At 41.0% G+C, this 14,709-nt stretch overlaps 1 protein-coding gene across 1 annotated transcript in view; it reads left to right on the top strand.

Moving 5' to 3' along the window:
* Nucleotides 1–13,088, top strand: part of LOC129693306 (A disintegrin and metalloproteinase with thrombospondin motifs 12-like) — a 548,000-nt gene extending 534,912 nt beyond the window's left edge. Inside the window, exon 26 of the mRNA XM_055632162.1 lies at nt 4,830–13,088. Within this exon, the coding sequence (XP_055488137.1) occupies nt 4,830–5,005 (176 nt within the window). The 3' untranslated portion in view covers nt 5,006–13,088. The remainder of the gene's footprint in view (nt 1–4,829) is intronic.
* The last annotated feature ends 1,621 nt before the right edge of the window (nt 13,089–14,709 follow it).

The following is a 14,709-nucleotide window of genomic DNA, read 5'->3' as shown; positions in this document are numbered from 1 at the left end:
CAAGGATGGGGGAAATTCTGTATACCCACATTACGTTCCACCTTGGGTCATCTTGATACAAAATTGGCTTGAAGTTAGGAGATAGAGGGTGCTGGTAGAGAGCTATTTTCAAGGGTTACATACCATGCGCAAGCAAATGGAACGAGCTTGGTTAGACACCTTGGTCGGCATGGAAGAGATGGGTCAAAGGCCCTGTTTCTTTGCTATGCGGCTCTCTGACTGTGATTCTATTTTTGATCATCTTTCACAGTTTACCTATCCTTGCAACCCTTTATAGGCTGTTCCTTTGTTACACGCTACATTTCTCTTGTATTGTCCATACACATTTTTAAAAAAAAAGGCTAAAATGAAGTGAAATAGCAAGCAATTTTCTACACACATTGCAAATGGAAAACTGCAAAATCTGAAACAGAAGCTGAAAATGCTATGAAAACATTACATGTCCAGCAGTATGTATGAAGAGAGCAATGAAGTTAACTTGACAGTTCAATGGCCACCAGTCATTAATGGAAAAGACACATTTATATTAAGATGCAGAGAGGGGAGGGCGGAGAGAACAAAGGGAATACCTGTGTTGCAGACAAATAGATGGTTAAGGTTACAATCACTTTAAATTTCAGATCCTTTCACAAGTGTTAAACCTATTCTGGCCCCGCGCACTTCTCAATTGCTGTAAATTGTTCAATGCCACAGTGGCACAGTGGTAGAGCTGCTGCTCATAGTGCCAGAGACGCGGGTACGATCCCGAGTATTGGTGTTGTCTGTGTGGAGTTTGTATGTTCTCCCTATGTCCGCGTAGGCTCTCTCCGGGTGCTCTCACATTCCAAAGACAAGCAAATTTGTAGGTTAATTTGCTTCTGTAAATTGCGCCTAGTGTGTAGGATGTGAAAGTGGGATAACGTAGAACTAGTGTATGGGTGATCGATGGTCAACGTGGTCTTGGGAGGGCAGAGGGCCCGTTTCCACGCTACATCTCTAAATAAACCAAACTAAACCTAATGTACGTGAGATAGCTGATAGATGTCAATTCTACCCCTTAATTCTGTAATCCTGTTTTTGTTTTCTAAGTGCTCTCTTATCAATGTCAGACTAATTAGTCTCAAGTTCTCCTTTGTTTGTAAAACAAGGGGTTCCATTTGGCTGCCTAACAATCAAATAAATCTTTTCAATTGAATTTGGAGAGATGAAAGCTATTATATCCACAGCCTCTGTTGCCATCAACTCCAAAATGTTGGTATGCAGTTCTTCAAGTTCTGGAGACTAATCAGGTTTCATCAGTTGAGTATTGGAGCAAAGAGGTCCTTCAGCAGTTGTGCAGGGCCCTGGTGAGATCACACCTGGAGTATTGTGTGCAGTCTCCACAATTGAGGAAGAACATTCTTTCTATTGAGGGAATGCAGCGTAGGTTCACGAGGTTAATTCCAGGAATGGGGGGACTGTATGTTTAAAGAATGGAGCGACTGGGCTTGTATACACTGGAATGTAGAAGGGTGAGGGGGGATCTTATGGAAACATGTAAGATTATTAAGGGATTGGACATGCTAGAGGCAGGAAACATGTTCCTGATGTTGGGGGAGTCCAGAACCTGGGGCCATAGTTTAAGAATAAGGGGTAGGCCATTTAGAACGGAGACGAGGAAAAACTTTTTCACCCAGAGAGTTGTGAATCTGTGGATCTCTTAAAGATAGCGGAGTCAAGGGATGTAGTGAGAAGGCAGGAACGGGGTACTAATTGCGGATGATCAGCAATGATCAGAATGGCTCAATGGCCTACTCCTGCACCTCTTGTCTATTGTCTATTGTCTATTCTCATTAATTTCTCGATAACTATTTTTCTAATGTCAACAACTTTCTTTAAGCTTCTCATTCATTCAATACCTATAATGTCATAGAATTTTTGAAACAACCGATAAGTGGGCCCTTTTGGTTATGATGGCTAACTATACTGATCTCATTTGCCTACACTAGACTCTTATTCCTTTATACCTTTCCTATCTGTGTACTTGTCCAAAAAACTGAACAACTGAAAGGCCTGTTTCTGTACTGTACAATTCTGACTCTAGTCCTCCACTATTTCTAAGAGGTTTTCTGCACGGACACAATATATTTATATGATTTATCTGCAATTCCCTTAAGGGCCTGTCCCACTTTCACGACTTAATTCAAAACCTCTGCCGAGTTTAAAGGATCTAAAAAAAAAATCAAGATCGTGGTAATCTATGAACTCCTACGACTTTCCACGACTATGTTCACGAACTCCTACGATTATGTCTACGATTTCCCACGACTATTTCGATGCCCTCCTTATGAGTAAAAAGTTGCAATTTCTTTCATCCCAACCATTTTTTTTACTCGTGGACATTTTTTATCGGGCTGGAAAAAACGTCCCGACTTACCTGATGCCACGATTACCTACGGCTAGCAAACGAGCCGCTACGATATATCTATGAACTCCTACGACCTCCTACGGACTCATTACAAACATTCTGCGAGTTTGAATCAAGGGGAAAACTCGGGAGAATTTGTGAATTACCTCGTGAAAGTGGGACACGCCCTTTATTCTATAATGTAGGTCTGAGTGTGCCCATGTGAAATTTAGCTATTAGTTACATTTTTACATATTGAGCGAAGATCGTACCATATATTTTTATGTTTATCATTGTATTATATTTTACCTTTTCCCATCAAGGTAGGCCTTTGCTAAGTTAAGACATTTCTCCAATCCTCAGACTTACTGATTCTTATTTTGACAACATCACACTGGATAGAATGAATGTGTAAACGATTCGGTTCGAGACCCTTCTTCAGGCCTTAACCCGAAAAGTCACTCATTCCTTCTATCCAGTGAAGCAACCTGTCCCGCTGAGTTACTCCAGCATTTTATGTCTAGCTTCGGTGTAAACCAGCACATGCAGTTCCTTCCTACACACTTTTTAAAATCTCTGATCTCATCCTTTAATTTCTCTTAATGAATTTGTCTAAAGCACTTGTTGGATTTTTTCAGTGTAAAGGGGGCCACAAGTGGCACTAAAACACTACATCTATTTGTTTGTGTACGTTGGGTTGACATTAGACGAAACAGTGGACCACGTGAAAGATGCACCATCGAGGCTAACCCTGACCTTCCCATCCATGGCTGAGTTGAACAATCTACGCAACATGCGCCTGAAGTCCCGCAAACACGTCTGGTCTTCTGTTAATCCTCTGGAAGATTTTGACTCCAAGATTGAGTGGCGCAGAGCCTGGAAAGATGCCAACACCAACTACAGAGAGATCATCACAGATCCCACAGTGAAACCACTGCGTTTTGACCTCCATGGCAAGTAATGGCTAACCCTGAACAGATTCCGCACCCTCCATGCAAGAACAGCCCATCATCTGGATAAGTGGGGGATGACAGACAGCTCAGCTTGCGACAGCAGACATCCAGACCAGGCCACCCCACATATCATGAATGATTGCCCACTGTGGCTTTTCCCTGGAGGCATCAAAGCCATCCACCCAGTAACTGATGCTGTCCTGGCCTGGACGTCTACCTTTGATCTACAACTTTAGGCTGTGCACACCATACGCAAGAAAGAAAAGTGTTAAGGGAGTTACGAAACTTGTGAACTCTGTATTAGTTCTTTAAACTTTGACAATTGCTGCTTTACTGTTATATCTTTTAGATTCGTTTTTTGCATCTGCCATAGCTAACTCGTGCCTTGTGTCTACTTACTTTCCTTTATTCAGGCAGAGATCAACATATTTTTATCAGAGGAATTCAGGGATATGGGGTTAGGGCAGAGAGAGAAGCTGAGGTAAGATCAGACATCTTCATATCGAATGGTTGAATAATCACACACAGTTAAAAGCCCAACTGAAGTTTCAACTTCTTATGTTCCTTTATCTTTAGTCAGAAGTTCTGAGGCACAGTTGCTGCTCTGAGACGGCAACACCCCACGGATTGCCACCAAAATGCTAACTCAACCCAATCAACTTTCAGCATGTGGAGAAAGTAAACCCAGGGCCTTGGGCCGGGCCCTTCATGATCCAACACTATCCATATGCTGCTGTCATTCAAACATCAACATGTCAAGGCAAAATATAGCATCAAATTGTATTTTCCATAATGTTTTTGATCTTATTTTTAGTAAGTGCTCCAAAGGTTCCAGTGCTCACAGGGCTGAACTGAATAATAGACATGGATCGACTTTGCATTACTGGTCCAATGATTTGCAGTAAAGACTGAAACAAAGATCTAGTGCAAAAAATTGATTATGGTCAACCATCACCCATGGTCTTAAAAAATAGCTGGGTCAAGTGTCCAACTCCTGGTTTAATTCATATGTTTGTATCACAACAAACCAGAGATTGATACTGATCTTCTGCTGATGTCAAAATCATCACAGATTGTGGACATTTTAGAATTAGGTTTATTATTGTCATGTGTACCAAGGTACAATGAAAAGTTTTATTTTGCATGTCAATCAGATCAGATAATATTAAAATTAAACACTATCAAGTCAAACCCAAGTACAATAGGTAGAGCAAAAATATATAGTTCTCAATGCAGAATATGGGGGAGAATGTATATGGGGAGAAAGCAGGGACAGGGTAGTGATTTTGGATGACCAGCCATGATCATATTGAATGGTGGTGCTGGCTTGAAGGGCTGAATGGCCTACTCCTGCACCTATTTTCTATGTTTCTAATATAGTTCTCAGTGCAAATATATTTTTCAGTGCAGAATATAGCTTTAAGTGGTGGATGATGTGAAATGTTTAAGTGGTGGATGATGTGAGATGTTGATGCAAAACATTAAATAACACTGCCAATATTGTTTTCCAGAAAACATCTGTATTAAGGACAGAATGTCAGAAAAATTTTGCCTCACCTTGAAGAAATTGGGTCGATGCTCCATGGCGGCAATAAAATTTCAGTGCTGTCAAACCTGCCAGAAATTTAATGTCACGATAAGGAGAAAAGGATTTGATCGTGGTTCCAGCCGAAGAACCAATTCGTGAAAGGCACTTTGGATTTACATTTAGAGGATCTGGAACGTGGCTTCTTTAAACAAGGTTTAGAATGATTTGCCAAGATGCTGTTTAATTCTTACAATTCTTGGTTGACTAAAGAACTCGGTATATATGCAGTTCCCAGGTGCAGGGAAGCAGTTTGATTGCACATCAATTTACTTATTTTGTCAGCTCTTAATCATTGCAACCTCAATTAATTCATTTCATAGGACTTCCTATTCTTTAGACTTAAATACTTATAAGAAACCTTTTACCTTAATTTCAAAAATTCCAACTTAAGCAGAAGGTTTATATTTCCTGTTTTGATGGTTTTCCTTTTCAATCTTAAAACCAGAACATTTGAAAATAAGTATTAATACTACTGTGTTTGATAAGAATACATTTTCCTGGGCATCCTTCATTTTCCCTAATATCCTTTCTTGTAATTCCTCTCAACCATCTGATGCCAATGTCACATTGAAACATAGGGTTAACGTCTTTCTGACAGCGAATACCCATTACATAGTAAATATATATTATCCATTATCCTTTGTATTAGTATCAGGACATCTTGGAGTCACAACCTTTCTTCTGTAATCGTGTTTTCAACTGCGGTGCTTAATTAAAATGCATTTTAAATTGTGGTGAGCTGTCGCCGAATGCAAATCTGTAGGTTCAGTGGTCTGGTGTCAGATGTAAGTTCATTATTTGGTTAGTTTGCTGTTTTTGTTAATTAAGTCAATTATTAATCTTCAGAACAGGCAAAGAAATTCCACACAGTGAAATGTAAAAGTAAATGCAGAACATGGCTTGGTTCAAAAAGAGATATCTTTTCATCAATTACAATTGTTAACAAAGATATGTCACATATTGTTAACAAAGATATGTCACATATCAAAAGGACTGAAATTGGCCACTTTTATCCTGACAGGATGAATGCTATAATTTTTATGACATCTTGGGCTTTCTCATCGCATTGGACAGGCTGTGATTTTTCACACAATAGCAAAATACTTAGAAATTCAAATGGAGCATCATCTGTACAGCCTTTTTGATTCATTTTGAATGGCAGGTTTAGTTTTACCTAGCACACTATCATGTTCCCGAAAAAAAACCCAACACAAAGCACTTCAGGACAATTGTTCTTTACATCAATCTAGCAAGAAAAATAGTTTTACTCCATTATTTGGAACCGCTCCTGAAGGTGAATATGTATCTTAAAAGGAACCTTACTTGAAAAAAAAAATGTTTGTTCAGCCATATTCAGGTAGGAGGCTGTATTGCACATTTCTTTGCCCTATAAAAATGTATGTCTTATATATTTGTAAAGGAGAAAAAAAAATCGAGAGAAGACATTTAATTTTAATTTTGTGATGCACCTTGGAGCAGAGGGTGAATGATAGGTGCTGGATTGTGCTCTCCAGCTTGTGAGAATTGATTAGCATCAGTCCTTCCAAAGATTCCTTCCAGTTTGGGGTTTCACAGCCATGTGCATACATTTGGCCAGCAGGTCATTTAATATAGTCTGGAGTTGCCTGCACTGCAAAGTTTAGGTGGATGCATACAGTGTTAAACTTCTGTAGTTTGTAAAATAACATTTTGGTATGCGGTAGTTATGTTTGTTGATTAACAAATAGTGTTTTATAGATTGGTAGGAAAATATGTTGAGCAATAATGCAGGGTTGATTGGTACAGGGGCATGGCAGGGTAATTAGACAGAGCATGTTTGCAGGACCCCTTTGTGATGGTGGAAGTAGATGAGAATCCCAAAATCCTGGGGCCCTGCACGCTACTGCGCGTCACTGCCAACGCCACCACACCTCACCATGTGCCATGCACGCGTAATGCACGCCATACACGCGTCACGATATGCGCATCATGCGTCGTGACGTGTAAATGATGTTGCGTAAATGACGCCTAAGTGGGACAGGACCTTAAGTGTTAAACCCATTCAGATTTCTTCTAGTCATATTGCTGGTGACTAACTAAACCTGGCAACCATGAAAACAATCCATATGACAATGTGCACTGCTACTCTGACCGTTCCTACATCTTCTTCCTATTTCTGCTTCTGTTTCTCCTTCTTCGTCTCCTCCTCATTAAAGTGACCGTGACATCTTTAGCACAGGTGCCCAGCCAAGTCTTTGGTTCTCGTGCTATGTGCGACATTGCTTGGAGTCCTAGTGTAGAAACCAAGAACTGCAGATGCTGGTTACACAAAAAAGCTGGAGAAACTCAGCGGGTGCAGCAGCATCTATGGAGCGAAGGAAATAGGCAACGTTTCGGGCCGAAACCCTTCTGCACCCGCTGAGTTTCTCCAGCTTTTTTGTGTAACCTTCGATTCTCCAGCATCTGCAGTTCCCTCTTAAACAAATGCAGATACTGGTTTATATCAGATACCAAAGGGCCTGAAGAAGTATCCCGACCCGAAACAACACCTGTCCATTTTCTCCAGATATGCCGACTGACCCGCTGAGTTACTCCAGCACTTTATGTCTGCCTGCTTGGATTCCTCACCACATCATCCTTTACCAAGCAGCCAATACATCTGTCTGGTTACCAGACAGAGTACATGAGGCTTTCCATAGAATAGTGAAGACACAAGAGATTTTAGATGTTGTGATCTTGAACAACAAAAACAATCTGCTGAAGTAATTCGGCAGGTCAAGCAGCATCTGTGGGGGAAGGAAATGTGTAGGAAAGAACCGAACCAAACTGCTGGTTTAAATCAAAGGTAGACACAAAATTCTGGAGTAACTCAGCGGGACAGGCAGCATCTCTGGTGAGAAGGAATGGGTGGCGTTTCGGGTCGAGTCTGAAGAAGGGTCTCGACCCAAAACGTCATCCATTCCTTCTCCAGAGATGCAGCCTGTCCCGCTGAGTTTATCCAGCATTTTGTGTCTGACTCTGTGGGGGAAATGATTTGTTGACGTTTTGGTTCGAAAGGACTGTGACTGGAGAGGGGAGATAGCCAGTCTAAATAGGAGAGAGGGAGTGGTGAGACAGGAGATGTTTGGTGCACTGAGGTGGAGTGAAGGATGACCGACAGGTAGAGTCAAACAGTTGGGAGATGGCAGGTGGATGAGCGGGAGAGGCAGTCAAAAAAGAAGGCAGGTGGAATATTGTACCATGGAACAGTAGCTGTTAGACTTGGGTTGAAATTGCACCAGAGTGGATGGGGAGTTTATATCCAATTATTTAAATAAATCTGCAATACCAAGCTGGCTTTTGTCATAAAAGGCCATCTGAACCCTGAAGGGTGAAGCATGCTGTTAATGCCAAGTCTGGCTGCCAGCAATGTGGTTCACTTGTAATTATTGCCTGAAGGCACGCAGCAAAGCAGTTTTCAATGGGCAATAAAGGCTAGCCTTAAAGACAATAATGAATGTGTTTCTTTGAAGGGAGTGCCACAGAATCAGTGAATTGAGACAGCTGCCATTTGTCTTCCCTATGCCTGATCTGCATGAATTTTAATGGAGCATTCTCTGGGCTGATACCTCAGCTTCTGTCTGTGCAGCCACTGCCTCCTCTCATCTGTGAACCAGTCAGAGCTGCAAAGCCAAAAGCCCACGTTCTGAGTGGTCTTACAATCAGGGAAGTTGATACACACGCTGGCCCTCGCAAACAAGGCAACTTTTAACGGTTTGATGCACTGACTGTCAACTCCAGTTTACATGTCTGACAGCATCCCAATGAGATCTTGAGACATCAGTGTTGCCGAATGTGATCATTTTCTTGGCCACCGGCACAGCATGCAGATCAGGTCCAGCAGGTGGCTGCAACTATCTGTGTGCAGCTACCTAAAGCCCAAGTCTTGTCTAATGTTGGGATTGCAGGCTATGGCTCTGTTATGTGACTTCCACTGTCCCACTGTGGCAGGGTGATGCTGATTGTACAGCTGCTACCTCCCAGCCCTAGTGACCCTGACTCAATCATGTGGATTCAAGGAACTGCAGATGCTGGTTTACAAAATGAGACACAAACTGCTGGAGCAATTCAGCGGGTCAGACAGCATCGCTGTAAAACATTGGCAGGTGATGTTTCAGGTTGAGACCCTTCTTCAGACTTGGTTTGCAAAAAAGGCACAAAGTTCTGGAGTAACTCAGCTGGTCAGGCAGAGTTAGACACAAAATGCTTGAGTAACTCAGCGGGACAGGCAGCATCTCTGTAGAGAAGGAATGGGTGATGTTTCGGGTCTAGATCCTTCAGACTTATGTCAGGGGAGTCGGCGGGACAGAGATAGAATGTAGTCAGATACAGTAAGACCGGTGGGAGAACTATGAGGGGGAGGGGATGGAGAGAGAGGGAAAGCAAAGGGCAACTTGAAGTTAGAGAAGTTAGTTCATACTGCTGGGCTGTCAACTACTCAAGTGAAACATGAGGTGATGTTCCTTCAATTTGCACTGGGCCTCATTCTGACAATGGAGGAGGCCCAGGACAGAAAGGTCAGATTGAGAATGGGAGGGGTTGAAGTGCTGAGCCTCTTAAATATAGCCAATGAACTGGCCTCAACTACCCTCTGTGGCAGAGAGTTCCAGAGATTCACCACTCTCTGTGTGAAAAAAGGTTCTTCTCATCTCGGTTTTAAAGGATTTCCCCCTTATCCTTAAGCTGTGACCCCTTGTCCTGGACTTCCCCAACATCGGGAACAATCTTCCTACATCTAGCCTGTCCAATCCCTTAAGAATTTTGTAAGTTTCTATAAGATCCCCTCTCAATCTCCTAAATTCTAGAGAGTATAAACCAAGTCTATCCAGTCTTTCTTCATAAGACAGTCCTGACATCCCAGGAATCAGTCTGGTGAACCGTCTCTGCACTCCCTCATTTGATGATGGTCAGGCAAAGTGTCTGGAGAACATGGATAGGTAAGGTTTTGGGTTGGGACCCTTCCCAACCCGAAATGGGAATCTGAAGATGGATTTCAAACTGAAACACGTCCTATCCATGTTCTCCAGAGATGCTGCCTGACCCACTGAGTTACTCCAGCATTTTGTGTCTGACTCATTCATGACCTCTAATGCTGTCTGTGTGGAGTTGTTAAGACCATATTGTTTTCTTCAAGGTGTTCCAGCTTCTTTCCTCATCCCAAAGATGTGCAATGGCAACGGTGACTGTCGATTAATATGTAGTGAGTGATAGACTCTGGAGATGAGGAGGGGTTTGATGGTAACATTGGATGAATAGGTATAGGGAAAATTATTGGCATAATGGAATTACCCAATTCTGTCATGGAGTCCATAATAATAATAATAATAATAATAATAATAAATACTTTATTGATCCCCTCAGGGAAATTCAGATGTCCAGAAGCCCCCAACCAACAAACCCACAGATTCAAAACGAACGCAGACAGAAAATACATAGAATACACTGTGGACACAACCTGAGAGCAATAAATACTTAAAAAGACCAATAATTAACAATTAAAAATTAAAAATTTCAAAAATGCATCCCCCTACAGCCTAGCGGTCCGAATTATAAAATCTAATGGCTGCAGGGGTGAAGGATCTCCTGACCCGCTCCGTTCTACATCGCAGGGAGAGGAGCCGGTTGTTGTTCCGAGTGCTCTTTTGACTCTCCAGAATTACATGGAGGGGATGCCCGGGGTTTTTCAGGATGACCTGCACCTTGTGCCTCATACGCCTCTCAAGCACATCCATCCCAGAGTCTACTCTCCCCTCCAGCACTGAGCTAGCTCGTTTAACCAGTTTGACCAGCTTCTTGTTGTTTTTTTCACTAATGCTGTTGCCTCAGCAGACAACAGCATAGAAAATAACACTTGCAACCACAGTGTTGTAAAACATGTGCAGCATATCACTACACACATTGAAGGATTTGAGCCTTCTGAGGAAAAAGAGTCTGCTCTGGCCTTTTTTAGTAGAGGCAGTCAGAGTTGACAGACCAGACTGAAATAGTCTTTTTCTGTGTCACATGGAAATGCGGTACAAACTACAACAGCAGGTGGGGTCAGTAGCAACCTCCTGCTATTCCTGAGGCTTCTGTGATTATCTTCTGGATCAAGAAGCTCTATGACAATGTCTTTCTGTAGAACTATATTAACGATGTGTGCAGGTTCAAAGGTAAAATACAAACTTGCAGACATACTCGATGGGTTAGGCAGCAACTGTGGAGGTAGAGCGACGGTCGACACTCAAGGTGCATTTGTGTTTCGGTCTTGACTGAAACATGGACCATCCATCTGTTGCTATAGAGGCTGCCTGATCTGCTGAGTTCCTCAAGCAGTTTGTTCTTTACTCTTTGCTCTCGATTGCAGCATGTGGAGGCTCTTGTGTCTTCAGCTTCTAAGGTGGTGAGACTGAACAACAACTCTGCCAGTTATGCAATCAAAACTTTCTCCAATGTTTAGTAAACAAAGAACCAACAAAACTCCCATTTACAGAATTTGTATCTGAAATACTCATGGTAACAGCTACAGCTTTTATTGTCAGGTTTGTTTTTTCAATCTATTGCTCTACTCCGGCATCAGTTCCTTTGGGAATTTGGGCAACTTGTGCATTTTCTGAAACATTCAGAAAAAGGAGTGTTAAACATGTAAATCTGACAGCCTGCCTCCTCTCAAGTGTATCTTGATTACCTCCTTTTGAGTTAAATTAGTGGAAATGTCTCGGGTTTCTGAGTGCAGGTGCTTTATGGGGATATAACTATGCCAGCCAACCTCTGGATGCAAATCACAGACATTCTCAGTGTTTACAAATATTTTCTTACATGTACAGACAGATAGAATAGCATTAGATGTACAGCTTCTATTTCCATGCACAATCAGGTGGCGATTACATGTCTGGCTCATAATGATGACTAAGTCTCATTTATGGCACTATCAAAACAGAAACATCATCAGCCAGATCAACATCCTTTCTCTCTATCATCCAATGATTTTTGCTGGGAGAAAGATCCCATGATTTATGCACTTTACAATTGCTTTTCCCAGCTGTCATGAAGAATATCAGTGTCCTGATTTCAAAATGCCTTTCAATATTGCAATATGAAACCATGAAACAAGCCATTGCTGTTACAAAATGACATGAAGTGTTGGAATAAATCAGCGGGTCAGGCAGCGTCCCTGGAGAACATGGATAGATGATGCTTCGAGTCAATACCCTTCTTGAACCCAAAACGTCACCTATCCATATTCTCCAGGGAAGCTGCCTGACCTGACACAAATGCACCTTGAGTTACTCCAACACATTGTGTCCTTTTGTGTATTAACCAGCATCTGCAGTTCTTTGTTTCTTTTATGTTGAAGAGTGGAGATCTATGAAGTTATATATTTTGTTTGACTATCATTGGGAAACAGGAAAACATTTCCCTGAGATACTTAGTTACAAATTTTACCACTGAGTTGAAAAGCTCTTTGGTCTTCCATAAAATTCAACTATTGTAACTAAACCACCCTCAATACAATATCCTACTCACTTCTGTCAACTCACACTGCACAAAACAATATGTTGGAGGAACTCAGCAGGCCAGGCAGCATCTGTGGAAGGAAATGGAGAGATGACATTCCGTGTCAGAACCCTTCTTCAGCCCCAACCCAAAACATCATCTGCATTTATTGAACAAACACTTTGTGCTTTTGTAAGTGGTACAGGCACCATTACAACATATATGGCAGGGAAATGCAGTATAATATGAAATGTAACATTTAAACAAAGTTCTGTAAATGCTCGGCAAGTCAGGTGATATCAGTGGAGAGAGAAACAATGCACTAATATTTCATTTTAATGTCCCTTCATCAGAACATACAATATAATATTTATTAACATGCACTGACGCCCAGTGGCACAAAATCAATACTGCAGCAGTATTCATACTTATTGAAAAATACCCCCTCAATGGTGTTCAATTGAAAAGTTAACCAACTGGGATGCAAGATTATATTTGGCTGAAATTTTTGAAATTATTCATTTTGATATGAAAAAACAATTATGTTTTTTTACCTTAATTGGTTGAAGATCACTGCACCGTTTTACATAGCAGCTCCTACTTCCTTAGTTTTGCTTGAGCTTTTGTGTTGTGATGCAAGGGAATTAAAATGAGCCCTATCTGAGGCAGAGGTAAGAATACATTGATTTCTTGCTGCAGGGGGGGGGGGGGGGGGGGGGGGGGGGGGGGGGGGGGGGGGGGGGGGGGGGGGGGGGGGACTGTTACTTTCTGCTGCTGATTGTTACCTGGAAAAGAAAGATGTTAAAGCCAACAGCTTTATACTGTATTTCGCTGTACGTTGGTACATGTGGCAATAACATATCATTGAATTGAATCATTGAGCTGAAATGAAAGGTGAAGATCTTGTTCTTGCATATTCTAACAGGGGTTTTCAAGAGAACTGCAGAAGAAAATCATATATCCAGAAATGATTAGCAAGCTTCTTATCTGTTCTATAAAGTGCACAAATATTCAGGGGTCAATTTTGAACTCTATTATGTCACCACTCTATCAGTGAAAGCCTTGTCATGGAGTGATACAGCATGGAAACAGGCCCTTTGGCTCAACGTGTGAAAAAATTACCCCACAAATTCCTATTAAATCTTTTCCCCTTCACCTTAAACCTATGTCCTCTGTTCCTCGATTCACCTATTTGGTAAATGATTCCTTGAATAACCATCGCTGCGGATTGAAAGTCAGCAGTTGTCAGGTCGGGTTTCTGGGTTGTGTGGTTGCTCTGACGTAGGTAGAGCATGGTGCTCTCTCAATAAACACTTGCCTTATCTTCCTTATGAGTGTGTTGCTGGTCAGCACATAAGACTTCAGTATATTTTGTCTGCTGATCAAAATTAATACTAAATCTTATTAAATAAAAAACAAATAAAAAAAAGAGACTTTTAACGGTTATTTACTCTTGCATTTAACATCCAGATGTTAACACAATACTAGCTTATCAGTGATTTCCATAAGACCTTTATTCAGCACTCATACTGTGGATAATAAAAAAAATGATGCAATAAAAATGTTTACGTGCAATGGGCAATGTTGTGAACAGGATTTAAGTGAAGAGGACCAAATATGGTGCTGTGAGTGCTGCAAATCTGTAACTTTGTGTCCATTTCAGATCATTGACCGTATTAAATGTTGCACATTGATCTCTTTGGCAAATTTTTATTGAAACATTTTTTTCTGTGAAATCAAACTTCTAATGGAGAACTTCAGCTGCTGAGAGTGCTTACAAAGAATGTTGTTTTATTCATTGTAACATATCTGAAAATTGACCTAATTGCATTCCTTTGAATTTGGGAGAAAAACAGAAACTTCAAGAATAAAATAAATTAATCATGTTTCTGGTGTGGGATTCTGACTATAAAATGTTTCAACTTGCATTGTGGTCACAAGTCTCTCCATTAGTTTTGGGGGCTGAATCATGGAGAAAGCATGGTGCTATATCATTAAAGAATATTCAAGTGCAATTTTTTTAAAGTGTTGCAAAGACAATTAAAACTAAGACGTATTGTGACCATATAGCTTTGATTTACAATTTTTTTTTGATAAAAGAGAATAAGCATGAATTCAAAGTGCAAACAATCAATGGAATTAAAAGTTTTGCAGACAAATCTGTTTGCATTATGTTATTGAAACATCATTAACACTGAATTTCATGCAATGCATAACGTATTCTTGTCATTGATTAAATACTACATTAAGCAAACATTTATGTGCTGTGCAATAATCGTTCGCTGTAATAATGTCAATGTTTTCAATTT

Source organism: Leucoraja erinacea, chromosome 1 (assembly GCF_028641065.1).
Source record: "Leucoraja erinacea ecotype New England chromosome 1, Leri_hhj_1, whole genome shotgun sequence".
In the NCBI taxonomy this organism is placed as follows: Eukaryota; Metazoa; Chordata; class Chondrichthyes; order Rajiformes; family Rajidae; genus Leucoraja; species Leucoraja erinaceus.
The sequence above is the reverse complement of the archived record's forward strand: the minus strand, read 5'-3'. Positions and strand labels throughout refer to the sequence as shown.